The sequence below is a fragment of the Chiloscyllium punctatum genome, chromosome 9 (genome assembly GCF_047496795.1).
Source record: "Chiloscyllium punctatum isolate Juve2018m chromosome 9, sChiPun1.3, whole genome shotgun sequence".
In the NCBI taxonomy this organism is placed as follows: Eukaryota; Metazoa; Chordata; class Chondrichthyes; order Orectolobiformes; family Hemiscylliidae; genus Chiloscyllium; species Chiloscyllium punctatum.
This window is the reverse complement of record NC_092747.1, coordinates 99,321,534-99,348,174: the sequence shown is the minus strand read 5'-3', so window position 1 is coordinate 99,348,174 and position 26,641 is coordinate 99,321,534. Positions and strand designations below refer to the sequence as shown.

The window sequence follows — 26,641 nt, the reverse complement described above, 5'->3', positions numbered from 1 at the left end:
GTACGCTCCCTTTCCCAAGTCAGCCTGGCAAGATATTAGGAATAGAGGTTGGCAATCAAACTGAATGACTCTTGACTGCCCACTGCCTGGGTCTGTGGATGAACAACTTGGTTGGGTCTGGGAACAGTCTGTGAGGACGTCCTGTGTTCTACCTGATCTCCTGTACACCGGCTTGCCACAGTCTGGAGTGCAGCCAGAAATTGAGCAGCTTGATCAGACAGTGGAAAGGGGGTAGCAACCCTTCACACCTTAGATAGATGTGAAATACAGACTCCTCAAGGCTATAGAAATGACAAATAAAGCTGACCTTATACAAGTACTTTGTTAGATTGAGAGTACAGGAACCTTGTGAGTTACATGGCTTTCACTGGCAGAATGGTAGACCCAGTTGTGTCCTTCCCTGTTGTGTCTAGTCTTGCCTATTTTAATAGTCTGTATCTCAGTTCATTGCAACCCAAACTAGAACTTTATCAAACTCCTTTCCAAGCTGTGTCATTCTTTTCTCCCCAGTAAATCAAATTCAAAATCTCCATTACCTTTTACTTGTTTCTTGATGTGTACATTATTTCTTGCTGCATCTTCCTGCACTTCCATGAGCACATACTCTCCACTCTTCCAATTCTGGTCTCTATTGTTGTTTCATCTTGTTCTGCAGAGCATTAGCTGTCTTGACTTCTCTGTCTGGAATACTCTGCCTAAACCACTCCTTACAACATATGAATAGCAATCCAAACCAAATCATCCTCAATATCATTTAATTTCTAACAGAGTGAAATTAAAATATTCAGTGGTCCTCAAAATTGCCCAATTGTTCTTAACTAGATTTTATGAATAACATATCTTGGACACGAAGTTTATAACTTAAACAAACATTAACAATTTATTATTAATACAGCTGTAATATAAATTTAGCACAATACAGATAAGCAACAAGGTAATGTAATTAATTTCTATGATCTAAAGCCCAATCCACTCACACAGAGAAAGAAAAACGGGCACTGTTACAGGATAATTTAAAAAAGAAAAAGTAAGAATTGTAATTTGCCAGTTTGTAAACAGTTTCAAATGATGGATACCAGGCCTTCATGAAATCCTTGGACAATGGCTTGTTTACAGGCATGTAACACTTTATATCTTGCTTAATTAGATTAGATTAGATTAGATTACTTACAGTGTGGAAACAGGCCCTTCGGCCCAACAAGTCCACACCGCCCCGCCGAAGCGCAACCCACCCATATCCCTAACATTTACCCCTTACCTAACACTAGGGGCAATTTAGCATGGCCAATTCACCTAACCTGCACATCTTTGGACTGTGGGAGGAAACCGGAGCACCCGGAGGAAACCCACGCAGACACGGGGAGAACGTGCAAACTCCACACAGTTAGTCACCTGAGGCGGGAATTGAACCCGGATCTCTGGCGCTGTGAGGCAACAGTGCTAACCACTGTGCCACCGTGCCGCCCACAGTCACCAGTTAATGCAAAACTTCATAGAATCATAGAATCCCTATAGTGTGGAAACAAACCCTTCAGCCCAACAAGGCCACATGGACCCTCTGAAGAGTAATCCACCCAGACCTATTCCCTACCTTATGATCCTATATTTACCCCAGACTAATGCACCTAGCCTACACATCCCTGAACACTATGGGCAATTTAGCATAGCAAATCCACCAATCCTGCATTTTTTGGATTTTGTGAGGAAACCGGAGCACCCAGATGAAACCTATGCAGACGCAGGGAGAATGTGCAAACTCTACAGTCGTCCGAGGCTAGAATTGAACCTGGGTCCCTGGCACTGTGAGGCAGCAGTGCTAACCCATTGAGCCTCTGTGCCACCCTAAAAATACCATGCCACCCTGAAAAATATTTATCTATTTCTGACTGACTGGCTTTCTTTTCTCAGAATATTCAATGATTTAGTAGAGTCAGAGTCAAAGAGTCATAGAGATGTACAGCATGGAAACAGACCATTCGGTCCAAACCGTCCACGCCGACCAGATATCCCAACCCAATCTAGTCCCACTTGTCACCACCTGGCCCATATCCCTCCAAACCCTTCCTATTCATATACCCATCCAAATGCCTCTTAAATGTTGCAATTATACCAGCCTCCACCACATCCTCTGGCAGCTCATTCCATACATGTACCACCCTCTGCGTTAAAAAGTTGCCCCTTAGGTCTCTTTTATATTTTTCCCCTCTCACACTAAACCTATGCCCTCTAGTTCTGGACTCCTCGACCCCAGGGAAAAGACTTTGTCTATTTATCCTATCCATGCCCCTCATAATTTTACAAACCTCTATAAGGTCACCCCTCAGTCTCCAACGCTCCAGGGAAAACAGTCCCAGTCTGTTCAGCCTTTCCCTGTAGCTCAAATCCTCCAACCCTGGCAACATCCTTGTAAATCTTTTCTGAACCCTTTCAAGTTTCACAACATCTTTCTGATATGAAGGAGACCAGAATTATATGCAATATTCCAATAGTGGCCTTACCAATGTCTTGTACAGCCGCAAAATGACCTCCCAATGCTCTGACCAAACAAGGAAAGCATACCAAATGCCTTCTTTACTATCCTATCTACCTGTGACTCCACTTTCAAGGAGCTATGAATCTGCACTCCAAGGTCTCTTTGTTCAGCAACACTCCCTAGAACCTTACCATTAAGTGTATAAGTCCTGCTAAGATTTGCTTTCCCAAAATGCAGCACCTCGCATTTATCTGAATTAAACTCCATCTGCCACTTCTCAGTCCATTGGCCCATCTGGTCCAGATCATGTTGTAATCGGAGGTAAGCCTCTTCACTGTCCACTACATCTCCAATTTTGGTGTCATCCGCAAACTTAGTAACTGTACCTCTTATGCTCGCATCCAAATCGTTTATATAAATAACAAAACGTAGGGGGCCCAGCACCGATCCACTGGTCACAGGCCTCCAGTCTGAAACCAACCCTCCACCACTACCCTTTGTCTTCTACCTTTGAGCCAGTTCTGTATCCAACTGGCTAGTTCTCCCTGTATTCCATGAGATTTAACCTTGCTAATCAATCTCCCATGGGGAACCTTGTTGAACACCTCACTGAAGTCCATATAGATCACATCTACTGCTCTGCCCTCCTATCTTTTTTGTTACTTCTTCAAAAAACTCAATCAAGTTTGTGAGACATGATTTCCCACGCACAAAGCCATGTTGACTATCCCGAATCAGTCCTTGCCTTTCCAAATACATGTACATCCTGTTCCTCAGGATTCCCTCCAACAACTTGCCCATCACCGAGGTCAGGCTCACCGGTCCATAGTTCCCTGACTTGTCTTTACCGCCCTTCTTAAACAGTGGCACCACGTTTGCCAACCACCAGCCTTCCGGCACCTCACCTGTGACTATCGATGATACAAATATCTCAGCAAGAGGCCCAGCAATCACTTCTCTAGCTTCCCACAGAGTTCTCGGATAACACCTGATCAGGTCTTGGGGATTTATCCACCTTTAACCATTTCAAGACATCCAGCACTTCCTCCTCTGTAATCTGAACATTTTGCAAGATGTCACCATCTATTTTCCTACAGTCTATATCGTCCATATCCAGTAAATACTGATGCAAAATATTCATTTAGTATCTCCCCTATTTTCTGTGGCTCCACACAAAGGCCACCTTGCTGATCTTTGAGGGGCCCTATTCTCTCCCTAGTTACCCTTTTGTCCTTTATATATTTGTAAAAATTCTTTGGATTCTCCTTAATTCTATTTGCCAAAGCTATCTCATGTCCCCTTTTTGCTCCCCTGATTTCCTTCAAGTATACTCCTACTTTCTTTATACTCTTCTAAGGATTCACTCGATCTATCCTGTCTATACCTGACATATGCTTCCTTCTTTTTCTTAACCAACCCTCAATTTCTTTAGTCATCCAGCATTCCCTATACCTACCAACCTTCCCTTTCACCCTGTCAGGAATATATTTTCTCTGGTTTCTTGTTATCTCATTTCTGAAGGCTTCCCATTTACCTGTGAACATCTGCCTTCAATCAGCTTTCAAAATTTCTTGCCTAATACTGTCAAAATTGGCCTTTCTCCAATTTAGAACTTCAACTTTTAGATCTGGTCTATCCTTTTCCATCACTACTTTAAAACGAATAGAATTAAGGTCGCTGGCCCCAAAGTGCTCCCCCACTGACACTTCAGTCACCTGCCCTGCCTTATTTCCCAAGAGTAGATCAAGTTTTGCACCTTCTCTAGTAGATACATCCACATACTGAATCAGAAAATTGTCTTATACACACTTAAGAAATTCCTCTCCATCTAAACCTTTAGCACTATGGCAGTCCCAGTCGATGTTTGGAAAGTTAAAATCCCCTACCGTAACTACCCTATTATCCTTACAGATAGCTGAGATCTCCCTACAAGTTTGTTTCTCAATTTCCCTCTGACTATTGGGGGGGTCTATAATACATTCCCGAAGAAGGGCTTATGCCGAAACATCGATTCTCCTGCTCCTTGGATGCTGCCTGACCTGCTGCCCTTTTCCAGCAACACGTTTTTCAGCTCTTATCTCCAGCATCTGCAACCCTCACTCTTTCCTCTATAATACAATTCCAATAAGGTGATCATCCCTTTCTTATTTCTCAGTTCCCCCCAAATAACTTCCCTGGATGTATTTCCGGGAATATCCTTCCTCAGCGCAGCTGTAATGCTATCCCTTATCAAAAATGCTCCTCTCCCTCCTCTCTTGCCTCCCTTTCTAAACTTCCTGTAGCATTTGTATCCTGGAACATTAAGCTGCCAGTCCTGCCCACCCTGAGCCATGTTTCTGTAATTGCTATGATATCCCAGTCCCATGTTCCTAACCATGCCCTGAGTTCATCTGCCTTCCCTGTTCGGCCCCTTGCATTGAAATGAATGCAGTTTAATTTTTTAGTCCTACCTTGTCCCTGCCTGCCCTGACTGACTCACTTCTGTTCTCAGCTGTACCCGTCTCAGATCGATCTCTTTCCTCACTATCTCCCTGGATCTCACCCCCCCCCCCCCCCCCCCCCACCAACCTTACTAGTTTAAATCCTCCCAAGCAGTTCTAGAAAATTTCCCTGCCAGTATATTAGTCCCCTTCCAATTTAGGTGCAATCTGTCCTTCTTGTACAGGTCACTTCTACCCCAAAAGAGATTCCAATGATCCAAAAATGTGAATCCTTCTCCCATACACCAGCTCCTCAGCCATGCATTCATCTGCTCTATCCTCCTATTCCTGCCCTCACTAGCTCGTAGCACTGGGAGGAATCCAGATATTACTACCCTTGAAGACCTCCTTTTTAAATTTCTGCCTAACTCTCTCTAATCTCCCTTCAGAGTCTCAACCTTTTCCCTTCCTATGTCGTTGGTTCCAATGTGGACAACACCATTCTGCTTTTTCTCTGCTGGCCACAGAAACATCTCTCTGTTCCTCTGACTACAGAATCCCCTAACACAATTGATCTCTTGGAAGCTGACGTACTCCTCGTTGCATTAGAGCCAGTCTCAATACCAGAAACTTGGCTGTTCATGCTACATTCCTCTGAGAATCCATCCCCCCCCTACATTTCCCAAAACAGCATACATGTTTGAAATGGGTATATCCACAAAAGACTCCTGTCCTAGGTGCTGACCTTTCTCATCCTTCCTGGAGTTAACCCATCTATGTGACTGTATCTGAGACTTTCCCCCTTCCTATAACTGCCATCCATCACATACTGTTGCTGCTGCAAATTCCTCATCACTTCTATCTGTCTCTCCAATCAATCCACTCGATCTGATAAGATTCGTATCCAACAGCATTTATGGCAGATATAATCCGCAGTAACCCTTAAAGTCTCTTTAAACTCCCACATCTGACAAGAAGTACATATCACTGCAAAGGCCACTTTTGCTCCTTCACAATCGAAAGACCCAGAAAATAACGCTGTCTTATTCCTCTACAAACACTGCCCCAGGTTAAATTAATAGCTATGGCTTATATTTTAAGTTTAATCAAGAGACTTATCTCCAAAAACATATAATCAAGAAAGAATCCACTATACTCACTACGGCAGCCTTTCTCTTGGACAGACTTAAAACAACAATTAACTTATCTGATTCTGTGCTGTGAACTTCGCCCAACAGTTCCTCTAAGATTAGTTGTGAATTTCATTGTTTGTTAATTTTCCCAGAAGCACTCCGATGTCCACTGATACACTAATTCAAACAGCAAAGGCGGTAACTGTGCAGGTTTTCTCTCTCTCTCTCTCTATCTCTCACCTGCACTGTCCTTACCATGTGCTTCCTTTGTCTGCTCTTCTCCCTTTAAAACTACTGTTGTTTTGACTTTTTTTTTCCAAAGTTCCAAAACAATGCAACAGCATATAAAACAGTAATTGTTGCTCCTGGAATTCGAGAAAATCACCTCCAACACCTAAGATACCTCAAAAAAGGGAGCAGCTCTTACAGCCAGAAATTTTTCCAGTCCTCCTTAATTCAGAAGAAAACGAGAGAGGGAAAGAAGAACATAGCTGCAGTCACTGGAGCTTCCAAGAATCATTCTCCCATCAAACCCAGTCAGAACCATTCATTTCCTCTTTCCAATCGACATTCTTTCTGGTTGGTTGATTAGCATTGGTCCTTCCTTGACTGACCTATTCAATATTCAACCTGAGCATGGTAATACCTCAGTGCTGATTCATCGACAGTGTCCTCAGAATAGTAATTAAGTTGCATTATCTGCCAGCCCAGTCCCAACACCAAACCTCTGCCTTTGTTCTCTTTTAAAACAAGCTGTTGTTTATTGGTCATTTCCTAATTTCAACTCACACTTCCAAACCAAAAAAAGGAGAAAGATAAAAATAGCAAGGATCTCTAACCCTCTAGTTGTTTCCCTCTCTTTTTCTTCAAACATAAAGCTCAAAACATCAACCATTGACCATGCCCTCCTTCACCTTTCCCATCCTCTCTTCCATCACTACCTGGTGTCTAGTTTTGACTCTGCAAAGTGATGGGGGTAACAATAATGGAATTATTCTTCAGTTCTCTTGTCTGAAGCAGGCTTGACCTACAGCACTACAATCTCCATTAGGAGGCAGGCCCTACTTCCACTGCAGCCAACATGAAGATCCAACGTTACATTGGTGGCACCAAACTGAGCCAGAACAACTATTCAACTTACTCAGCTAATGGCACTCATCCAGAAGTCCAAGTTGCTGTGGCAACATACACATCTTGTAGCCTAGTGATGACTATTGGAGATTCCAATTTCCTTCCATCACATGGGTGACTAGGAATCTCTCTGGCTTTTACCACCTGCCATTGGCCTATTTTGGAAGGATGTCCTGATTAATAATCAATCTGTTTGGCCATCTTAAGAATTGATCTTCCTTGGCTATCAATGGATGGAGTGAACAACTGGAGCTTCTGGTCTAAATGCACAATGAGATCTCCTTATCAAGTACATCATAGTGAAATCACAATGGGTCAAACTCAGGTGACCAGAAACTCCACTTGTGGCAAAATTGTTCAGCCATTCCCATTAGCAAAATAGTCAATCCTATATAAGGATGCCATTGAGAAGCCAAAGTTCCAAATTTGAATTCTGGATTAGCTAAACTCATGATATATGTTTATTGTGTCACCATGCCAACCGGAGTAGCCAGTGTGCAAAGTCACAGGCAAGCCTGCAGCGATGACTGCAAAATGGTCTTATCTACACCCTGAACAAATATGCACCAAGGAACATTTTTAATTTGGCTGAGACTGGACTATTTTACCATCTTTGATGAGATTGCTCTTTAATGTTTAAAGATGAAACGCACACTGGTAGAAAATGAAGCAAGGAATTTCATGCGCTACGTTCTGCATCAACTTGGTGACACAAAGAAACTAATATTCTTGTGCCTTTTACTGTACAAGGTAAGGTCATTGTGAAGTGTGAACAAATTGATAAATAAAGACATTTTTCACATATTTATTGTGTCATTGTTTAGATTTGTTCCTTTTGACCTACAACTTGTTTGGAGGCAAATCAGGTTACAGAGGGGCTTTTTTGGCTTTTTTAAAGCTCTGGTTAACACAAATTTGAGGGTGGACATGCTGGAACTTATTACAATTTTGCTGGAGATACATAAATACAAATTGTTCTGGTTTGTTAAATCTCTGTAAATTATTAAAACTTAGCTCCAAAACATTTTTGTGAATCCAATTGAAAAATATTGACAATAGCCTCATAAAGTCATATCTACAGTTACATTAGAGCAGAAAATTTTACTGCGGCCAGGTTGATTAAAAGAACTGTTATTTTTAATCTATCCCTATTCCCAATGGCAATTTTTTTTCTCTCAAATACTTGTTGTCTTAAATAGCAGAGAAATGGAAAACTCTCAAGGACAATTGGCAAACATCACTTTCCTATCAGTCATCAAGGTAATTTGATGTAGTAATGATTGAAGCGTATTTCTGCCCAGAATAACTTCAAAGTGCTGTGAATCAAGCTGACAAAAGATCAACGACTATAAAAAATGCAAATAGCTGCATGTGTGGTACAGACTTTTGAAATAACATTTAAAATTGGTTTCCTGGCTAGTCACACTAACCAATTTCCCTGCTCAGTACCTTAAGACACTGATCATTAGAAAGACCATGATGGAAAGGAAATCAGAATTAGCAGAGTGGAGAAAACACACTGAATTTGTAACCAACCTTTTATAAACTTGCCAAGTAATATATGTCTGAAACTTAGAATCCAGTGCAATGAGTTATCTCTGAGTGTTATGGGCTGATGCATTTCAATGGCCAGGATAATATACTGAAGGGTGTGTTCAGCCTGGGACAGCGCCTCAGAGGCATAATAGGAAAAGATCATTATGCCCTATGAGGAGTAAGCAACTAAGCCTCTCATAGCCTGCATTCTCAGCATGAAATGTATATTGGAAAATATTAAGAGTATTGAAATTGTACTGAGGCACCTCAGAGTGGAAAATGCTCTGTCGATTATACGATTTAATTTGGAATAACTTGAAAGAGTTCAGAAAAGATTTAGAAGGATGTTGGAGGGGTTGAGCTAATAGGGAGAGGCTGAATAGGCTGGGCTGTTTTCCCAGGAGCGTCGGAGTCTGTGGGGTGACTTTATAGAGGTTAGCTCATGAGGGGCATGGATAGGATAAATAGAGAAGTTCTTTTCCCCGGAGTAGGGGAGTTCAGAATTAGAGGGCATAGGTTTAGGATAAGAGGGAAAAAAATTTAAAAGGGACCTAAGGGGCAACTTTTTCACTGAGAGGAACTGGTAGAGGCTGATAAAATTACAACATTTAAAAGGCATCTGGATGGATATATGAATACAAAGGGTTCGGAGGGATATAGGCCCAGTGCTGGTAAATGGGACTAGATTAGATTGGGATATTTGGTTGGCATAGACGAGTTGGATTGAAGGGTCTGTTTCTGTGCTATACATCTCTGTGAGTAAAGCATACTTTTGGAGATAAAATCTTGTCAATTGAATTTCGTGAGTTTTAGTGGAATGTTCAACCATGGGGAGCATCATAGCATAATAGAAGTAATCTGTTTCGCCCTTGAATCATGGTATATCTGGAACCTTAAACAGAGAGAATCTTCAATACTGTATTTTGGTCCTCTGGGGGCAGTTTAGCAGTGCTCTGGTACTCTGCATATAAGCTGATTTGCATCTAAATCTCTGTAAACCTGACCTTATTTCCATTAAAATGCAAACAGAACTTCAGTTCACACATATTGCGTAGGGGGGAGGGAGGGAAGAGGAAAGGCTGGGGTTCTGTGCTCTGCTCCAAGCTAATTAAGACCGTCCTGTGTTACTCATTATCATACAATGGGCGGGTGAAAGCGTTGAGTGACAGCCTGGGCGGATTAGCGGAACTGTTTCGCTAATATTTCTCCCTGAGACAGGTGAGAAGTGACGCTGGTGAATGTGCGAGAAAGTGTTAAAACTACCAGACATGGGAGAGAGAGTTTGAAAGCGGCGGGTGGAGGTGTTAGACTAGGTAAGACAGGTTGTAGGCTTAACAGACATTTCCAAAGCAGTACTTTACTTGTCTAGCGCATCAAGTGGTAGAAAAGTCTTAAAGGGAGAATTGGTTTCATTTTGTAATTAATACAAAAATTAAAATTCGTCCCTAAAGTTGAAAAATCGGGTAAATTAGAAGGGGGGAGATAATTGGGTGAGTTACAGCAGTAAACAGTGGACTAGATGGGATTTAACCAGTCCCAGAGCTGTTTGTACTTCGAAATGTTTCATTTAGTTAGCGGAAAGAGGCGTGGGTAGGTTATTTCTACAACTAATGTGTAGCTCCGTACTTCCTAGTGAAATTAGCTGTTGCTCCACTCGACGATGTAAACTGTTCAGTGCAAGTGCAGTCACAGCGCCGCACATAAAATCCTGGGGAGCTGCACCAAGTACCTGACTTGTCCCCAGCTTCACTTCTTTCACTGCAACCGCCTTCTGCGCCGTCCTCCAGCCTCGAGTTTTTGGCAAAAGTGTTGGTCATAAAGTAACCTCGCGTGTATTTTTTTTATCCCCCAGTGTCTGCTACCTAGCGATGGAGTGGAAACAGCAGGCGGATCCTGACCACGTCTTGGCATTCAGAGACGCTCAGCGATGGGTAGAGGTGAGTTGATAAGTTTCTCCAGATTTGTTTTTAAAAGTATTTTACACAAATTCAGCAGGTTCTGTTATTGTTTCCTTCTGGCGTGTTACTTTCTATTTGTTCTTGTTCCAAAGTCATGTTCAATTAATACAACTTTAAAGTGTCGACTTCAATTGCTCTGTGGAGTACTGTTTTTATTAAATAATTTATCCGTGAGCGCATTTTTTGAGTTTTTTTTATATCCCACTACAGAGGGTTTTTATTTCGACAGGTTTCAGTTTTTTCTTTTATGTATTTTCCATTCAGTGAATGATTGATGGGTTAGCACTGTACCCCTAGGCGTATGACCGATTCTTGAAAGTCTGTTTATCTCGTTAATCTGGCGACTTGATTTTCCTTATGTCAGAGAGAAGAGGTTTTTAGTGGCTGGATTTGTTTCTGTTTGTAGCAAGCCGCCTTTAATGCAGCTTTGAAGTTGGCACTTTGATAATCGGGTACAGACGGATCTGTGGGATAGCTGTACAGTTTATTGGGTTTGCACTATTGTGAGCATGGAGTTGAAGGAACATTTTTTTAAAAATGCATTTATCTTTTGACACGCCTGAAATCTCTTACAAGGGAGGGAGTCAGTGATTTAGGGCAGATACTGTCACCGTCTATCCTTTGTGGCTCAAATAATCCAGGTTTTTTAAGCTAATGTAGCTCACTGAGATTTTCGACGAATTTAGTGTTTGCAAGTTACAGAGTCTAAATTAGAACTTTGTCAGACCCCTCCTATTATGGGAGTTCCCCTTGCTAATGGTGGAATTTCCAACAAATGACCAAATGGGAACAGGGATTATGAGAGTTGACCCGTTTGTTGGATTATTTGCTTATTGGGAATGTTGTTCAAGGGAGTAAATGTAAATACAGACTTCAGAAAACATTCAACAAATGTCATAAGGACTATTAAAATGAAAGCGTCTCTGAATTAAGGGCAAATTGTTTGAAAGACTGTGTAGCATTTACTTGACTTAGTGGCAGAAAGAAAGGGTGCTGACCACATTCTTTTGATTTGAGACAGTTTGCTTTAATGTTCCTTGCGGTAACTTCACAGAGGCTGGTAACCTATCACTACGTCACCCTTAATTAACGTGTATAGAGGACTGACACCAGTGCAGCTTCCTCAGACTCAGCTTTGAGTGAAGAGAGCCTCTGATACTCTGGTTTCTATCTTTGGGCCAGATTCACAGTCCTGGCAACATCAGGGAATTTATGGCATGCGGCCCACTTCGTTGACCTCGTTTAAAATCACTGCATCCCTCCTCCCCCTTTCTGTCTGGGGATGTGGGTGTGTTCTTTTACTTGTAGACTCTCTGGGTTTGTTTTTGCACCAGGTCCAGTTGCACCAACTCTCCATCAGATATGAGAAGTATGTATAGTCTCTTGCACAAAGTGTATCTTGGGAAAAGATTCATCCTCTTCTTCAAAGCAGTAGACACATTGAGGCTGCAAAGTCACCGTGACCACCTCCAAATCGAGGTTTCTTCACTCAACAGAGGGGAAGAGCTTGCAGCTTTTATGTGGTCCATGTGTTTGTTCAGGACTGCCTCACCTACCCCAAACTTTGTATGTCAAGGGAACCTCGCGTGACTGTGCTTCTTAACCATGGAAATGGCCCTATATGGTTTCGGCACCAAACTTCTTATCTTCTGAAGTAAACTTGCTCTTGTTTGGAAGAGTTTCAGACTCTTTCTCTCCCCCTCCTTCCCAACAGTGTTTCAACTTCTAATTATGCGCAATTAGAATGAGAGCCCTGAATTTGACCTGAAGCTGTAGATAGTATGGCCTTATCCTTTTTGAGTAGGCCTTGCAGGGGTTTATGGTCTGTCATTATTTCAAATATATATCCTTATAGGTATTGATGGAGTTTCCTCACACCAAAAGGTGATAGACAAGCTTTCCTTGTCTATCTGGGTGTATTGGCAGTCTGCATCAGCCAAGGTCTAGGAGGCGTACGCCATTAGGCATTCTCTCCATTGCGCATTTGTGAAGCAACACTACCCCGAGACTGTACAGGGAGGCATTGTATGTCAGCACTAGATCTCGCTTGGATCATGGTGTGCCAGTACTTTTAATTTGATTTATTTATTGTCACGTATACCTCAGTACAGTGAAAAGCTTTGCTTGGGAGCAGTACAGGCACATCATAGTAAGCAAGGATATACAGATCCCGGTGAAAAATAACTTAGGCAGAGGCATACAGATTACATTGCATAGGGTGTCCACCTAGGCAAGATCAGTATTTATTTGAAGTTAGAGACTCCATTCATCAGTCTAATAACAGTCAGAGGAAGCTGTTCCTGAACCTGCTGGTACATGTGTTCAAGTTTCTGTATCTTCTGCCTGATGGAAGAGGTTGTAGGAGAGCATGACCAGATCATGATGGGCCTTTGATGTTGGCAGCCTTTGTGCAGCAAAAAGCAGTGTAAATAGAGACCGTGGATGGAAGATTGGCTTCCATGATGGTCTGGGGTGTGCACATCCCCTTCCATAGTTTATGGTCCTGGGCAGAACATCTGCAGTGGAGAAAGTGAGGACTGCTTATGCTGGAGATCAGAGCTTAAAAATGTGTTGCTGGAAAAGTGCAGCAGGTCAGGCAGCATCCAAGGAGAAGGAGAATCGATGTTTCAGGCATAAGCCCTTCAGGAATGAGACAGTGTGCCAAGCAGGCTAAGATAAAAGGTAGGGAGGAGGGACTTGGGGGCGGGATGTTGGGAATGCGATAGGTGGAAGGAGGTTAAAGTGAGGGTGATAGGCCAGAGAGGGGGTGGGGGCAGAGAGGTCGGGAAGAAGATTGCAGGTCAAGAAGGCGGTGCTGAGTCTGAGGCCTGGGACTGAGAAAAGGTGGAGGAGAGGGGAAATGAGGAAGCTGGAGAAATCCGCATTCATCCCCTGTGGCTGGAGGGTAACCTCTGGGACACCCGCACCAACCAACCCAACCGCCCCGTGGCTGAACACTTTAACTCCCCCTCCCACTCCGCCAAGGGCATGCAGGTCCTTGGCCGCCTCCATCGCCAGACCATGGCAACACGATGCCTGGAGGAAGAGCGACTCATCTTCTGCCTAGGAACCCTCCAGCGACAGGGGATGAGTGCGGATTTCTCCAGCTTCCTCATTCCTCCCCCCCTCCCCACCCACCCCCCCAACCTTTTCTCAGTCTCAGACTCAGCACCGCCTTCTTGACCTGCAATCTTCTTTCCGACCTCTCCGTCCCCACCCCCTCTCCGGCCTATCACCCTCACCTTAACCTCCTTCCACCTATCACATTCCCAACGTCCCTCCTCCCTACCTTTTTGTTTTAGCCTGCTTGGCACACCCTCCTCATTCCTGAAGAAGGGCTTATGCCCAAAATGTCGATTCTCCTTCTCCTTGGATGCTGCCTGACCTGCTGTGCTTTTCCAGCAACACATTTTTAAGCTCAGAACATCTGCAGTACCAGGATGTTATGCACCAGGACACTGGTTAAATTGCTGAGGGTACTTCATGGACATGCCAAACTTCCTGAGCTGCCTGAGGAAGAAGAGGTGTCATTTTGCCTTTTTGACCATGTCAACTACATAGGAAGCTTAAAACAGGTTCTGTTACCCTCCCTTGGGAGAGGATCATCCTTAAACGATGTTAGCTGCTGCTTAACTTGCTGAAAGGCTACGTCTTGGCTACGAGACCATATCCAAGGCTGACCTCCTTTCAACAGCTGATATATGGCTGCCAGAATGGAGACCAGGTTACGACTGAATTTTCTGTAATAATTGTAAGCCTTGTATGTGAGAGATTGGATACTTATCCAGCTGACAGAGGTTGTTTACTGGTGAACCAAACTGTTAAGCTTAACAAGTTACTTGACTGGAGCCAGCCATTCTGTAAATTATACTGGTTTGATGATTCCATCACTCTCCAGCCTCCTGACTTCTGCCTCTACTTTTGCACGTAAGGCAAATGGCACGAGGTGGGCCTTGCAAAATTGTGGACTTGTTTCCAGGTCAAACTGTGAGGTGGCCTTGACTTTCCTGAAAAATGCCTATGTAAATAGGACTTCACTAGGGCAGAAACTTTCTAAATCAAAAAATATTGAGCCAGTCAAGGTGAATCTTTCGCAACCAATTTCATCCAATCAGGCTTGGGCCCGAGTCTTTTACTGTAATCCGTGGTAACTGAACCAGCTGCTTCTCATACGAGACCAGAACCCAAGTTGTCCCCTTAAACTGTAGAAGCTCCCTGGTATAGGTTCTCAGTCTAGTCGATATCTTACACCAACTTAAGGGTTGGAGGCCAGAGTGAATTTTGTTAAAGACTGGTTCTGCAAGCACTGATACAGCTGTTCCAGTATCAACCTCCATTAGAACCAGGTGACCATTTAGCCCCACACTCTGTTAGTTCTGATTTGGATGTTGATGAGCAATGTAGCTGCTCTGAGTCAGATTTGAGGTGAGCCTTCCAAGGTGTGCACTCTCCTGGATACCAGCCTGAGTTCTCTTTCTTGATTCAGGCCTCGGCACACTGTCTCGAGCCTACGTATCGGCAACATCTGCAATGGCTTGCTGGCCCAGATCCTGAAAGAAATTGTTAGCTTTTTGAGCAAGGCTTGGCTTTGTTTTGGGGTCTTGCTCTGGGCTGACTTAGAGTCCCTCTGTTCAGCACATGTCCTGAGTGAGGCTATGCTCTTGCCTTTACATGAGTGGTGTCCCCCAAGCTCAGCCGGACTGGCAAGGATGTCCACTTCTATCAAAATACATTGTAACTTGTATGCTCCATTTGTCGCACTTTGTAATGACAAAACCTGGTGTAGTGCCTGTTTGAAGGCTTCAGCTAGTCAGTGCTTTTGTATGGTTACGTTATTAACCCCATGTACTAAACAAACAGTCTCTTAGAATCTCACTAAGGGTTAAACCAAAGTCACATGCCTCTGCCAGTTGCTTTAACCTTGTCAAAAATCCCAACATGGATTCCTCTGGTTCTCAAACTGCCGAGTAAGACCAATATAATCTCAAGATTAGAGACTTGGGGATGTAATATTCCTTAATTAAATTTTGTCAACTTTTGAAAGGTTTTAGTATCTGGTACCTCAAGAAATATCAGGCTCCTAATATCTGGAAAAAAAACTGTGGGTCCCATATTCTGTCAGGAGAATTGCTCATTGTTTTCATCTCCCAAATGTGATTTGTCCAGAAAAAATAACACATTTTGTTCCACATAGTGGGTCCAGTCTTTAGGATTGAACAAGTCAGGCTTCCAAAATAACGGCATGTTGGCAGAAATGTTTATTCCAACTCAAAGACGACTGCGAGTGAATTACTTCAGGATCGTTTTTTCTCATCACTGAAATAACTGCACAGAGGCAGAGTATCCTGTCATCAAGTCACCCTTACTTATCTGTATATAGTACTTGATCACTGTGGCTTCCTCAGAGCCAGCACTGAGTGAACAGAGCGCGCTCTCTCTCTCGCCTGCACATCGATTTTCCTGCTCCTCGGATGCTGCCTGACTCCATTTGAAAATTTCTGACCACACATCTGTGCCTTCACTAGGACCCCTTACGTCCATCCCCATACCAGTGTCGGGGATGCTGCTTCTACCTTAGCACATTCTGTAGCCCACATCCCTATCTTTGTTCAGTTTTGAGTGGATATTCTAACACACTGTCTGGCTTTTGCACTGTGTCCTCTCAAAATCTTGAGGTGATTGCAAACCCTGTCTATATTCTAACTTGCATAGTCTTGTTTGTCAGTCCACCTCATACTTGATAACGTTAATGGCTACTGATGAAGTAATGTCTACTTTACAACTCTCCCCTTTCCAAGGCTTGCCCCATCTGACCTCTCTAACCTCCTCGAGCACAACAACCCTTCCAGAAACTTGCCCTCTCAGTTGTCAAAGCTAGAACTGTAGATTCTGTTATTTTAAGTTTTGGCTCTGCCTTCATCTTTGGGGCCCAAAGTTTTATAAAATATGTCAAAACCTCCATTTTTTTTTGTTTGTGATTTTGTTTCCACCTTCCAGACTGTAAGAACTTTTTGACTAAGCTTTTAGTCATCAGCCCTAATAACTCATGATGTGAATTGCTGTCACATTTTACAGTTCAATGTGCTACATAACCACACCAGCAGCTTGAATTTATTGCCTGAAATTTTGAGGTGGGAGCAAATGGAATGTAGGGACTGAGTGTGATTCCTCAGGCTCAGTAAACTAAATTCAGTCTTTAATAAGAGGCTAGCAGGATCGACTGTTGATGTTTTGTGTTAATGTTGGGAGTACTTGTGAGGATCAATGGGAGTGAAACTCTCAATTACAGCGTTGATTCTTTTGGTTGTCTAGTAGAGGTTATTAATAGCCAAGATATGGAAGCTTCAACATCTTAGAATAAACTATACAAAATGATAAGACTTTGAATTAGTGTGGGTTATGTTTTTGGTATAAATCCTTCTTTACTGGCCTTTGTGTAATTACAGCATCTTTTAAAAACATTTATACCATTTTACAGTTTTCTTTTTTTTAATTTAAGACCAATTGTGGTGCCCTATAGTTACAAATCTTGGAACTGTATTAATTCAATTGTTTGAATGCCTTCCAGGGATGTGAGCATTGTTGGCTAGGCCATTAGTTATTGCCTTTTCTTAATTGTCCAAAGGCCATTGAAGGTCAATCACGCTGTGAGTTTGGAGTGCAGATAGCAGGTTTCCGTCCTTAGTGAATTAAATGGGTTTTTAAGACAATGACCAGTGGTCGTGGGATTGCCACAAGACTGGCATTTCAATTGTCCTAGAGATAGTGGTGAATAATCACCTTGAACTACTGCAGTGTGCACCCACAGTGCTGGCACTGGAAGGGGTGAATGTTTAAGGTGGTGGATGGGTTGTGGATGAAGTAGACCTTTTTTTTTGTAAATGGTGTTGGGTTCTTGTGTTGTTAGAGCTACAATCCAGGCAAGTGGGGAATATTTCATTGCACTCCTGACCTGGTGCTTTTGTAGAGGAACAGGCTTTGGAGGGGTGCTGAGGCGAGTTACTTGACGCAGAATTCTCTGCCTGACCTGCTCTGGTAGGTATTGTTTATATGGCTAGTCTGGTTTGGTTCTAGTCAGAGGTAACCACAGTCATCGTGATTGACCCTTGATTCAAGGCTGATGGCCACTTGGGGTTACAGGTTTCTGCTGTGGTGCTTTGTGACTGAAGAGCTTAATCCTTGACCCATGGATCTTTGGAGGTAGTGGGATCTAAATGCAGAATTTTATTCCTTTTCTTCCTCCTCCTCCTGTTGCCTTGGCCTCATCAATTAATTGTTCAGGGGCATTTTCAACAATTTGTAACATCTTTCGATCACTGTTGTCAATGCTGCTACTTTCAAGGTGAGCTTTAGTGTCTTTTGTTGTTTCTTTGGCATCCTTCTGGAAGGTTGACCATATGGAAGTTGGAACAGAACATTTACAGTAACTCCAATACTGTATTCAGTCCATTGCAGCTAATTGTGCAAGAATTTGTCTGAATGCTTATAAAGCTGACTTGAAGAATGAAGGGAGTGATTGTTCAACGTTCTGCCCATTAACACTGGAGAATGTGGTGTTGACATTAGAATTTCTCCAGTGGTCTGTGTGTTATTGATGCATGGTCCAATCACACTGCAGAAGCTTGTGTTGACAACAATTGTTCTGTGTGCAAGGCAGGCTAGAGCAATCTTGTGGTCATGTCATGGAGCTGCACATCACTGAGTAGAAATGCCACAATGTGAATGGAGTTAGAACACACAAGAACATGAGACATTCTGGAAGCAGACTGGCTGCTGCTTCAGTTTTAACCTATATATTATCCTCTGCTGTGCCTTTACCAGGATTGCACCTCATTTTCGAGTGGGCATGGTGCTGCTGCTGCAATATTGTCCTACGCTACTCATTGAACCAACATTAGTCTTTGGCTCGATGAATTGGGCAGAATGAGGCTAATGCTGAAGTTACAGCCTGCAGTTAACTTGTTCTGAGTTTATTCGATTTAGCATCACGGTAGTGCCACACAGCACAATGAGGGGTAGTCTTCAGTCTATGGAGGGGACTTTGTCTCCATACTGTGCAGTGATCACTGATTTTTGTCATCAATAGATGCATCTGTTTTGGGTGGATTGGTAAGGGTGAAGTTCTGTATGTTTTCCCTTGTTTTTGTTCTGTCACCATCTGTTGCAGGTGGAATCTAGCAGGATAGCACTTAAGGATTCATAATCCTGAGCCACTAATGTGGACAGCTGAGCATAGAAATTTCTCACCCAGGCTATGTTGGCTGTCCTTGCTTCCTTCAATGCTGCTTCCAGATGTGGTAAACATTTGAATATCGATTCATCAGCTGATAATGGTAAAGTCCTTTTTTCTGGTCTATCCAAGCTGTAAGTAATTTCAAAAGGCACACTTTCTTTAAGGAGATAACCTAAGCTAAGGCATTTGATTGTAGTTAAGGAAAGGTGCTTGCTGCTACCTCCACAGTCCTGGCTGATTTCAACAAGATATCAGCAGTGGAAGGCCACAGTGTGTTTCTCTGCTTCACCCTTTGCAGTCCATGAGGCAAGGCAAGGACAGGATATTGGCCTCTATTTTCTCAACCAGAACAATGATTAAAGTTGTGTTAGCCTTATTCTGCACTACATTGTTAGTCAACTGAGAGGATGATGATTGGTAACCACATGATTTTCTTTCCCGTGTTTGACCTATTGCCACAAAGTCTCAAGGGGCTGAGAGTCAAATGTAGTGACCTTTTCAGGAACACTTCCCCCTTGATTATTTGTGACCTGCAACCTCTGGTGGGTCTGCCCTGCCTGTGAGACAGCACCTACCCAGGGATGACATTTGAGTGACCTCGGATTTTGATGGACATGTAGCGTTCTAAAAATCGGACTGTGATTTTTCTCGGCTTTGGCAAATCTCTCTCAATTTTGATATAAGTATCCAGATGTTAGTGAGAACAAAATGTGGGTCAATAGCAGTGGATGGATCTGGCATGTACAGTGTCTAAGTCAGTGCAGGTGACAATTGGGTTTTAACTTTCTTGTACGTTTTCTCGAAGTTTGACCGGCTTGCTTTGTTCAGAGAGCAGTTAAGAATCACATGTCTTTGGGTTATTAATGTAGTAACATTCCCACTATGCTGACATTCTTGTAATTATGTACCAATACAATTGTAGTGAAAATGTACATACTTTTTCTTCATTCCTTTGTGGCATATGTGCATCACTGAGGCCACTATTTGTTGCCTGTCCCTCACTGTGTTATGGTTAGTTGGGCTATTTCAGAGGGCAGTAAAGATCAATTGAATTGGGAGTCTGTAGTCAGATATAAACCAGACTGGGTGAGAATGTTAGATCTAATCCCCTAAAGGACATTAGTGAGATCTTACAGCAATCAATAACAATTGACATGGTGACTATTCCAGGGAGAAGGAAACTTTTCAATTCCAGATTTAGTCACTAAACTTAAATTTCACCACCTGCTATGGTGGGTGTTGAACCTATATCCCTGGAGCATTATGTGGTCTCTGGATTATTTGTCCAGTGACAAGACTGCGATGCTCCCATCTCCTCTCTCATAGCCATCTGTTCTGTATTGAATTGTTTGTAGAGTGCACATTTATTTTTCTCTTCTAGCATTTGAAGAGAAAGACATATAGTCTCAGATCCACTAATTCTGTCAAATGAAATGATGAGTAAAGATAATTCGATCGTTTGTGTCAGACCTTATGGTGAAAAAAGTAATAGCAGCTATTATTTTGAAACATGAGTTGACAGTCTCTCTATTGTTTGACACTGACATGCATGGAATGAGATTGTGACGCTACTAGTGTTGCATGTGTTCCCCCTCCTTATACTATATTATCCGTATGACCAAATTTAAAACAAAATTTGGTTAGGAACAGTGAAGGCTAATTGAGGAAAATATTTCAAAATTTAGTGTGCTTACACCCAACAGGTGCGAGTGGGGAAGGTTGAAACATGTAAAGAGGAACGGTTATTGTTCAAGCTTTGGCAGACATAAATTACATTTGGAGCAATAACTAAATCAGTCCTCAAGTTGTTCTGTCATTGACTAAATGCATTCGCTCAATCTGGTATGAAGCACAGCAATTTGGATCAGGCATGTTATATACTCCAGCAATATGTCTGTGCCTTGAGGGATGTTTTTGAATATGTAGACTTGACCACCTGGTAGGAGGAATTGGGGAACTAACATACAGCTAAGCCCAGGGATTTGGATTATCTCCTGTCCTCTGATTATTGCCTGTTTGTTAATGTGCCTAATTTATTTCACAAGGAGATCATTCAGAAAGTACCAATGGGGATTTAGAAACTGAGGTAACAGGATGTTAGCTGGGTCCTGAGCATATGTCCAAGTATCTCAGATAGTCTGAACAATGCCTTCGCAACCCTGAGCTGAATATCTGGCCAGTATCAATGGCGATGGACATAAAGGAAAGGGCATTGCTCCTGTATTGACCACCTTGAGCTGAGGCCAGTAGTGGGGAGACTTAATAATTTTACACTGTAAAATATGGGGAAAAAAATAAAGAGCAGACTTCAGTTAATGAACCTTTGTATGAGATAAACATTTGTGCATCCTAGAGGATAGTGTTTATAGGTTGTGGCTGACATCAATTTAGTACTTTGAAAACACTGGACAAGCCTTGGAGAGAGGTTGAGAGATGGGTAGTGTCTGAATGGGGGGGGGGTGGGTGGGGAGAAACAACATCTACGATAAGATTATTTGTTCTCTGGCTGCGTGAAGGTGAAGATGTGAAGCATATTGGTCTACAACTTGGAAAGGATGTTTGTCTTTTCATCTTTGTGAAGAAGAATTGGATTTTGAGAGGCCAATGTTGCAAAGCAAAAACTTGAATAAAGAGATTGCCTTATCTCAGACAGATTATTTGGGTTAATTCTTGCGTGCACTCTCTGAGTACACTTAAATGATCAAAAGCCAGTACTCAAGCCTCCTGTGGTGGATTACTCAAATTCCAATCTAATATTGAACAGATGATTTGGTAGTTATGTAGTCTGGTTCCATAACCATGTTTATTTGAGTTTGCAAGTTTGTCAAAAAAAATTCTAAATCTAGTTTTCAAATATTGACATTTTAGAAAGGTCTTTTGTCAGATTTTTACTCTTTCCCACCAAGTGACTCTCTAGATACTTTTTTTTTTAAATTGCTGTTGAGATTCTGGGATTGTTGTACTTTGTCAATGCTTTGTGTTTTTCCTGATGACCAGCTGATGTCCCAATGTCACATGTGGTCTTCCTATTTTTTTACCACCTGCAAGATTCCAAACTTAGAACAGATGGAGCATGAAGGTGTAGGAATCATCTCTCCTCTAACTCGGTTCTACACTTTCTAGACCCTATATTGTTACTTTTTAGTCAGTGACTGTAAAACCACAACAAAATGCTTTTATAGAGGTTTGTAAAATCATGAGGGGCATGAATAGGGTAAATAGACAAGGTCTTTTCCCTGGGGTCAGGGAGTCCAGAACTAGAGGGCATAGGTTTAGGGTGAGAGGGGAAAGATATAAAAGAGATCTATGGGGCAACTTCTCCACACAGGGTGGTATATGTATGGAATGAGCTGTCAGAGGAAGTGGTGGAGGCGAGTACAATTGCAACATTTAAAAGGCAGCTGGATGGGTATACGAATAGGAAGAGTTTTGCGGGATCTGGGCCAAGTGCTGGCAGATGGGAATAGATTGGGTTGGGATATCTGGTCGGCATGGACAAGTTGGCCAGAAGAATATGTTTCCCTGCTGTACATCTCTATCACTCTATAACTTAGACATGCAGGGGTGGACCTGTGAATCATTACCTCTTGACATAACATGTGTCATAGCATTCCAATGCAGTTGTAAGCTAGAGATGCACAGCAGGGATACAGACCCTTCAGTCCAACCCATTTATGCTGACCAGATATTGTAAATTAATTTAGTCCTATTTGTCACATTTGGCCCATATCTCTCAATTCTTTGCTTTCATATACTCATCCAGATGTCTTTAAAATGCTGTAATCGTACTAGCCTGCTACTTAGGTCCCTTTTAAATCTTACCCTTCTCACCTTAAACTTATGGCCTCTAGTTGTGGACTCTTCTACGCTGGGGAAAAGACCTTGTCTATTTACCCTAGCCATGCCCCTCATGATTTTATAAACCTCAAAGGTCACCCCTCAGCCTCCAATGCTCCAGAGAAAATAGCCCCAGCCTATTCAGCCTTTCCCTATAGCTCAAACCCCTCAACCCTGGCAACATCCTTGTAAACCTTTTCTGAACCTTTCAGGTTTCACAACATCATTCCTCTGGCCGGGAGACCAGAATTGCACACAGTATTCCAAAGGTGGCCTAACCAATGTCCTGTACAGCTGCAACATGACCTCCCAACTTCTGTAAACAATGCTATGACCAATAAAGGCAAGCGTACGAAATGTTGCCTTCACTACCCTGCCTACCTGCAATTCCACTTTCAATTAACTATGAACCTGCACCGTAAAGTCTCTTTGTTTGGCAACACTCCTCAGGACCTAATGCTGTTGGAATTGTGGAAGTATTTATTTATACCAGACGATTTACAATTTTATGGACTCAAGATAACATTCAGCAATTTCAAAACATTACTAAAGCTCTTATCACTATGTTTGCTGGCATTAGAGTCATAGAGATATACAGCATAGAAACAGACCCTTCAGTCCAACTCATCTATGCCGACCAGATATCCTAACCCAATCTAGTCCCACCTGGCCCATATCCCTCCAAAGCCCTCCCATTCACATACCCATCCAACTGCCTCCTAAATGTTGCAATTGTACCATCCTACTCCACTTCCTCTGGTAGCTCATTCCATACCCGTACCACCCTCTGTGTGGAAAAAGTTGCCCCGTAGGTCTCTCTTATATCTTTCCCCTCTCACTCTAAACTTATGCCCTCTAGTTCTGGACTCCCTGACCCCAGAGAAAAGACTTTGCCTATTTACCTGATCAATGCCCCTCATAATTTTGTAAACCTCTATAAGGTTACCCTTCAGCCTCCGATGCTCCAGGGAAAACAGCCCCAGCCTGTTCAGCCTCTCCCTATAGCTCAAATCCTCCAACCCTGGCAACATCCTTGTAAATCTTTTCTGAACCCTTTCAAGTTTCACAACATCTTTCCGATAGGAAGGAGACCAGATTTGCATGCAATATTCCAGCAGTGGCCTAGCCTATGTCCTGTACAGCTGCAATATGACCTCCCAACTCCTGTACTCAATACTCTGACCAATAAAGGAAAGCATACCAAGCGCTGCCTTCACTATCCTATCTACCTGCGACTCCACTTTCAAGGAGCTATGAACCTACACTCCAAGGTCTCTTTGTTCAGCAACACTCCCTAGGACCTTACCATTAAGTGTATAAGTCCTGCTAAGATTTGCTTTCCCAAAATGCAGCACCTCGTATTTATCTGAATTAAACTCCATCTGCCACTTCTCAGCCCATTGGCCCATCTGGTTAAGATCCTGTTGTAATCTGAGGTAACCTTCTTCGCAGTCCACTACAACTCCAATTTTGGTGTCATCTGCAAACTTACTAACTATACCTCTTATGCTCATATCCAAATAGTTTATGTAAATGACAAAAAGTAGAGGACCCAGCACCGATCCTTGTGGCACTCCACTGGTCACAGGCCTCCAGTCTGAAAACCAACCCTCCACCACTACCCTCTGTCTTCTACCTTTGAGCCAGTTCTGTATCCAAATGGTTAGTTCTCCCAGTATTCCATGAGATCTAACCTTGCTAATCAGTCTCCCATGGAGAACCTTGTCGAACGCCTTACTGAAGTCCATATAGATCACATCTACTGCTCTGCCCTCATCAATCCTCTTTGTTACTTCCTCAAAAAACTCAACCAAGTTTGTGTGACATGATTTCCCACACACACAGCCATGTTGACTACCCCTAATCTGTCTTTGCCTTTCCAAATACATTTCCTGTCTCAGGATTCCCTCCAACAACTTGCCCACCACTGACATCAGGCTCACTATAGTTCCCTGGCTTGTCCTTACCACCCTTCTTAAACAGTGGCACCACGTTTGCCAAGCTCCAATCTTCCAGCACCTCACCTGTGACTATCGATGATATAAATATCTCAGCAAGAGACCCAACAATCACTTCTCCAGCTTCCCAAAGAGTTCTAGGGTACACTTAATCAGGTCCTGGGCATTTATCAACTTTTATGCGTTTTAAGACATCCAGCACTTCCTCCTTTTGTAATATGGACATTTTTTCAAGATTTCTCTATCTATTTCCCTACAGTCTATATCTTCTATATCCTTTTTCACAGTAGATACTGATGCAAAATATTCACTTAGTCTCTCCCCCATTTTCTGTGGCTCCACACAAAGGCCGCCTTGCTGATTTTTGAGGGGCTCTATTCTCTCCATAGTTACCCTTTTGTCCTTAATATATTTGTAAAAACCCTTTGGATTCTCCTTTTTAAGTCTATTTGTCCCCATTTTGCCCTCCTGATTTCCTTCAAGTATACTCCTACTTTCTTTATACTCTTCTAAGGATTCACTCAATCTATCCTGTCTATACCTGACATATGCTTCCTTCTTTTTCTTAACCAAACCCTCAATTTCTTTAGTCATCCAGCATTCCCTATACCTACCAGCCTTTCCTTTCACCCTAACTTTCTCTGGATTCTTGTTATCTCATTTCTGAAGGCTTCCCATTTTCCAACCATCCCTTTTACCTGCAAACATCTGCCCCTAATCAGTTTTTGAAAGTTCTTGCCTCATACTGTCAAAATTGGCCTTTTCCAATTTAGAACTTCAACTTTTAGATCTGGTCTATCCTTTTCCATCACTAATTTAAAACGAATAGAATTAAGGTCGCTGGCCCCAAAGTGCTCCCCCACTGACACTTCAGTCACCTGCCCTGCCTTATTTCCCAAGAGTAGATCAAGTTTTGCACCTTCCCAGGTAGATACATCCACATACTGAATCAGAAAATTGTCTTGTACACACAACAAATTCCTCTCCATCTAAACCCTTAACACTATGGCAGTCCCAGTCTATGTTTGGAAAGTTAAAATCCCCTACCATAAACCATCCTATTATTCTTACAGATAGCTGCGATCTCCTGACAAGTTTGTTTCTCAATTTCCCTCTGACTATTAGGGGATCTATAATACAATCCCCATAAGGTGATCATCCCTTTCTTATTTCTCAGTTCCTACCAAATAACTTCCCTGGATGTATTTGCAGGAATATACTCCCTCAGCACAGCTGTAATGCTATCCCTTATCAAAAATGCCGCTCCCCCTCCTCTGCCTCCCTTTCTATCCTTCCTGTAGCATTTCTATCCTTGAACATTAAGCTGCCAGTCATGTCCATCCCAGAGCCATGTTTCTATAGTTGCTATGACATCCCAGTCCCATGTTCCTAACCATGTCCTGAGTTCACCTGCCTTCCCTGTTGGGCCCCCACCCCAACCTTACTAGTTTAAATTCTCCCAGGCAGCTCTAGCAAATTTCCCTGCCAGTATATTAGTCCCTTTCCAATTTGGGTGTAATCCGTCCTTCCTGTACTGGTCACTTTACCCCAAAAGAGATTCCAATGATCTAAAAATGTGAATGCTTCCCCCCCATACACCAGCTCCTCAGCCATGCATTCGTCTGCTCTATTCTCCTATTCCTGCCCTCACGAGCTCATAGCACTGGGAGTAATCCAGATATTACTACTCTCAAGGACCTCCTTTTTGAATTTCTGCCTAGCTCTTTTTAATCTCCCTTCAGAATCTCAACCTTTTCCCTTCCTATTTCGTTGGCTCCAATGTGGACAATGACCTCTTGCTGGCCCCTCTCTCCCGTGAGAACGTTCTGCACTCTCTCTGAGACATCCTTGATCCTGGCACCAGGGAAGCAACACACCATTCTGCTTTTTCACTGCTGGCCACAGAAACGTCTGTTCTGCTCATCTTTTTCAGCTCCTTTTGGATCATTCTTTTGTGCCATT

General features: G+C 42.7%; 1 protein-coding gene across 6 annotated transcripts in view; it reads left to right on the top strand.

The window, feature by feature from the left end:
* Nucleotides 1–9,891: 9,891 nt before the first annotated feature.
* Nucleotides 9,892–26,641, top strand: part of LOC140481559 (LIM domain only protein 7-like) — a 234,504-nt gene continuing 217,754 nt past the window's right edge. For 5 of the 6 annotated variants that reach the window (XM_072577959.1, XM_072577960.1, XM_072577958.1 and 2 more), the window contains exons 1-2: nucleotides 9,892–10,006; nucleotides 10,546–10,630. In XM_072577959.1, the coding sequence (XP_072434060.1) occupies nucleotides 10,562–10,630 (69 nt within the window). In that variant the 5' untranslated portion in view covers nucleotides 9,892–10,006; nucleotides 10,546–10,561. Of the gene's footprint in view, nucleotides 10,007–10,400; nucleotides 10,631–26,641 lie in introns of those variants that run through there. The other variant, XM_072577957.1, reaches the window with a different exon arrangement.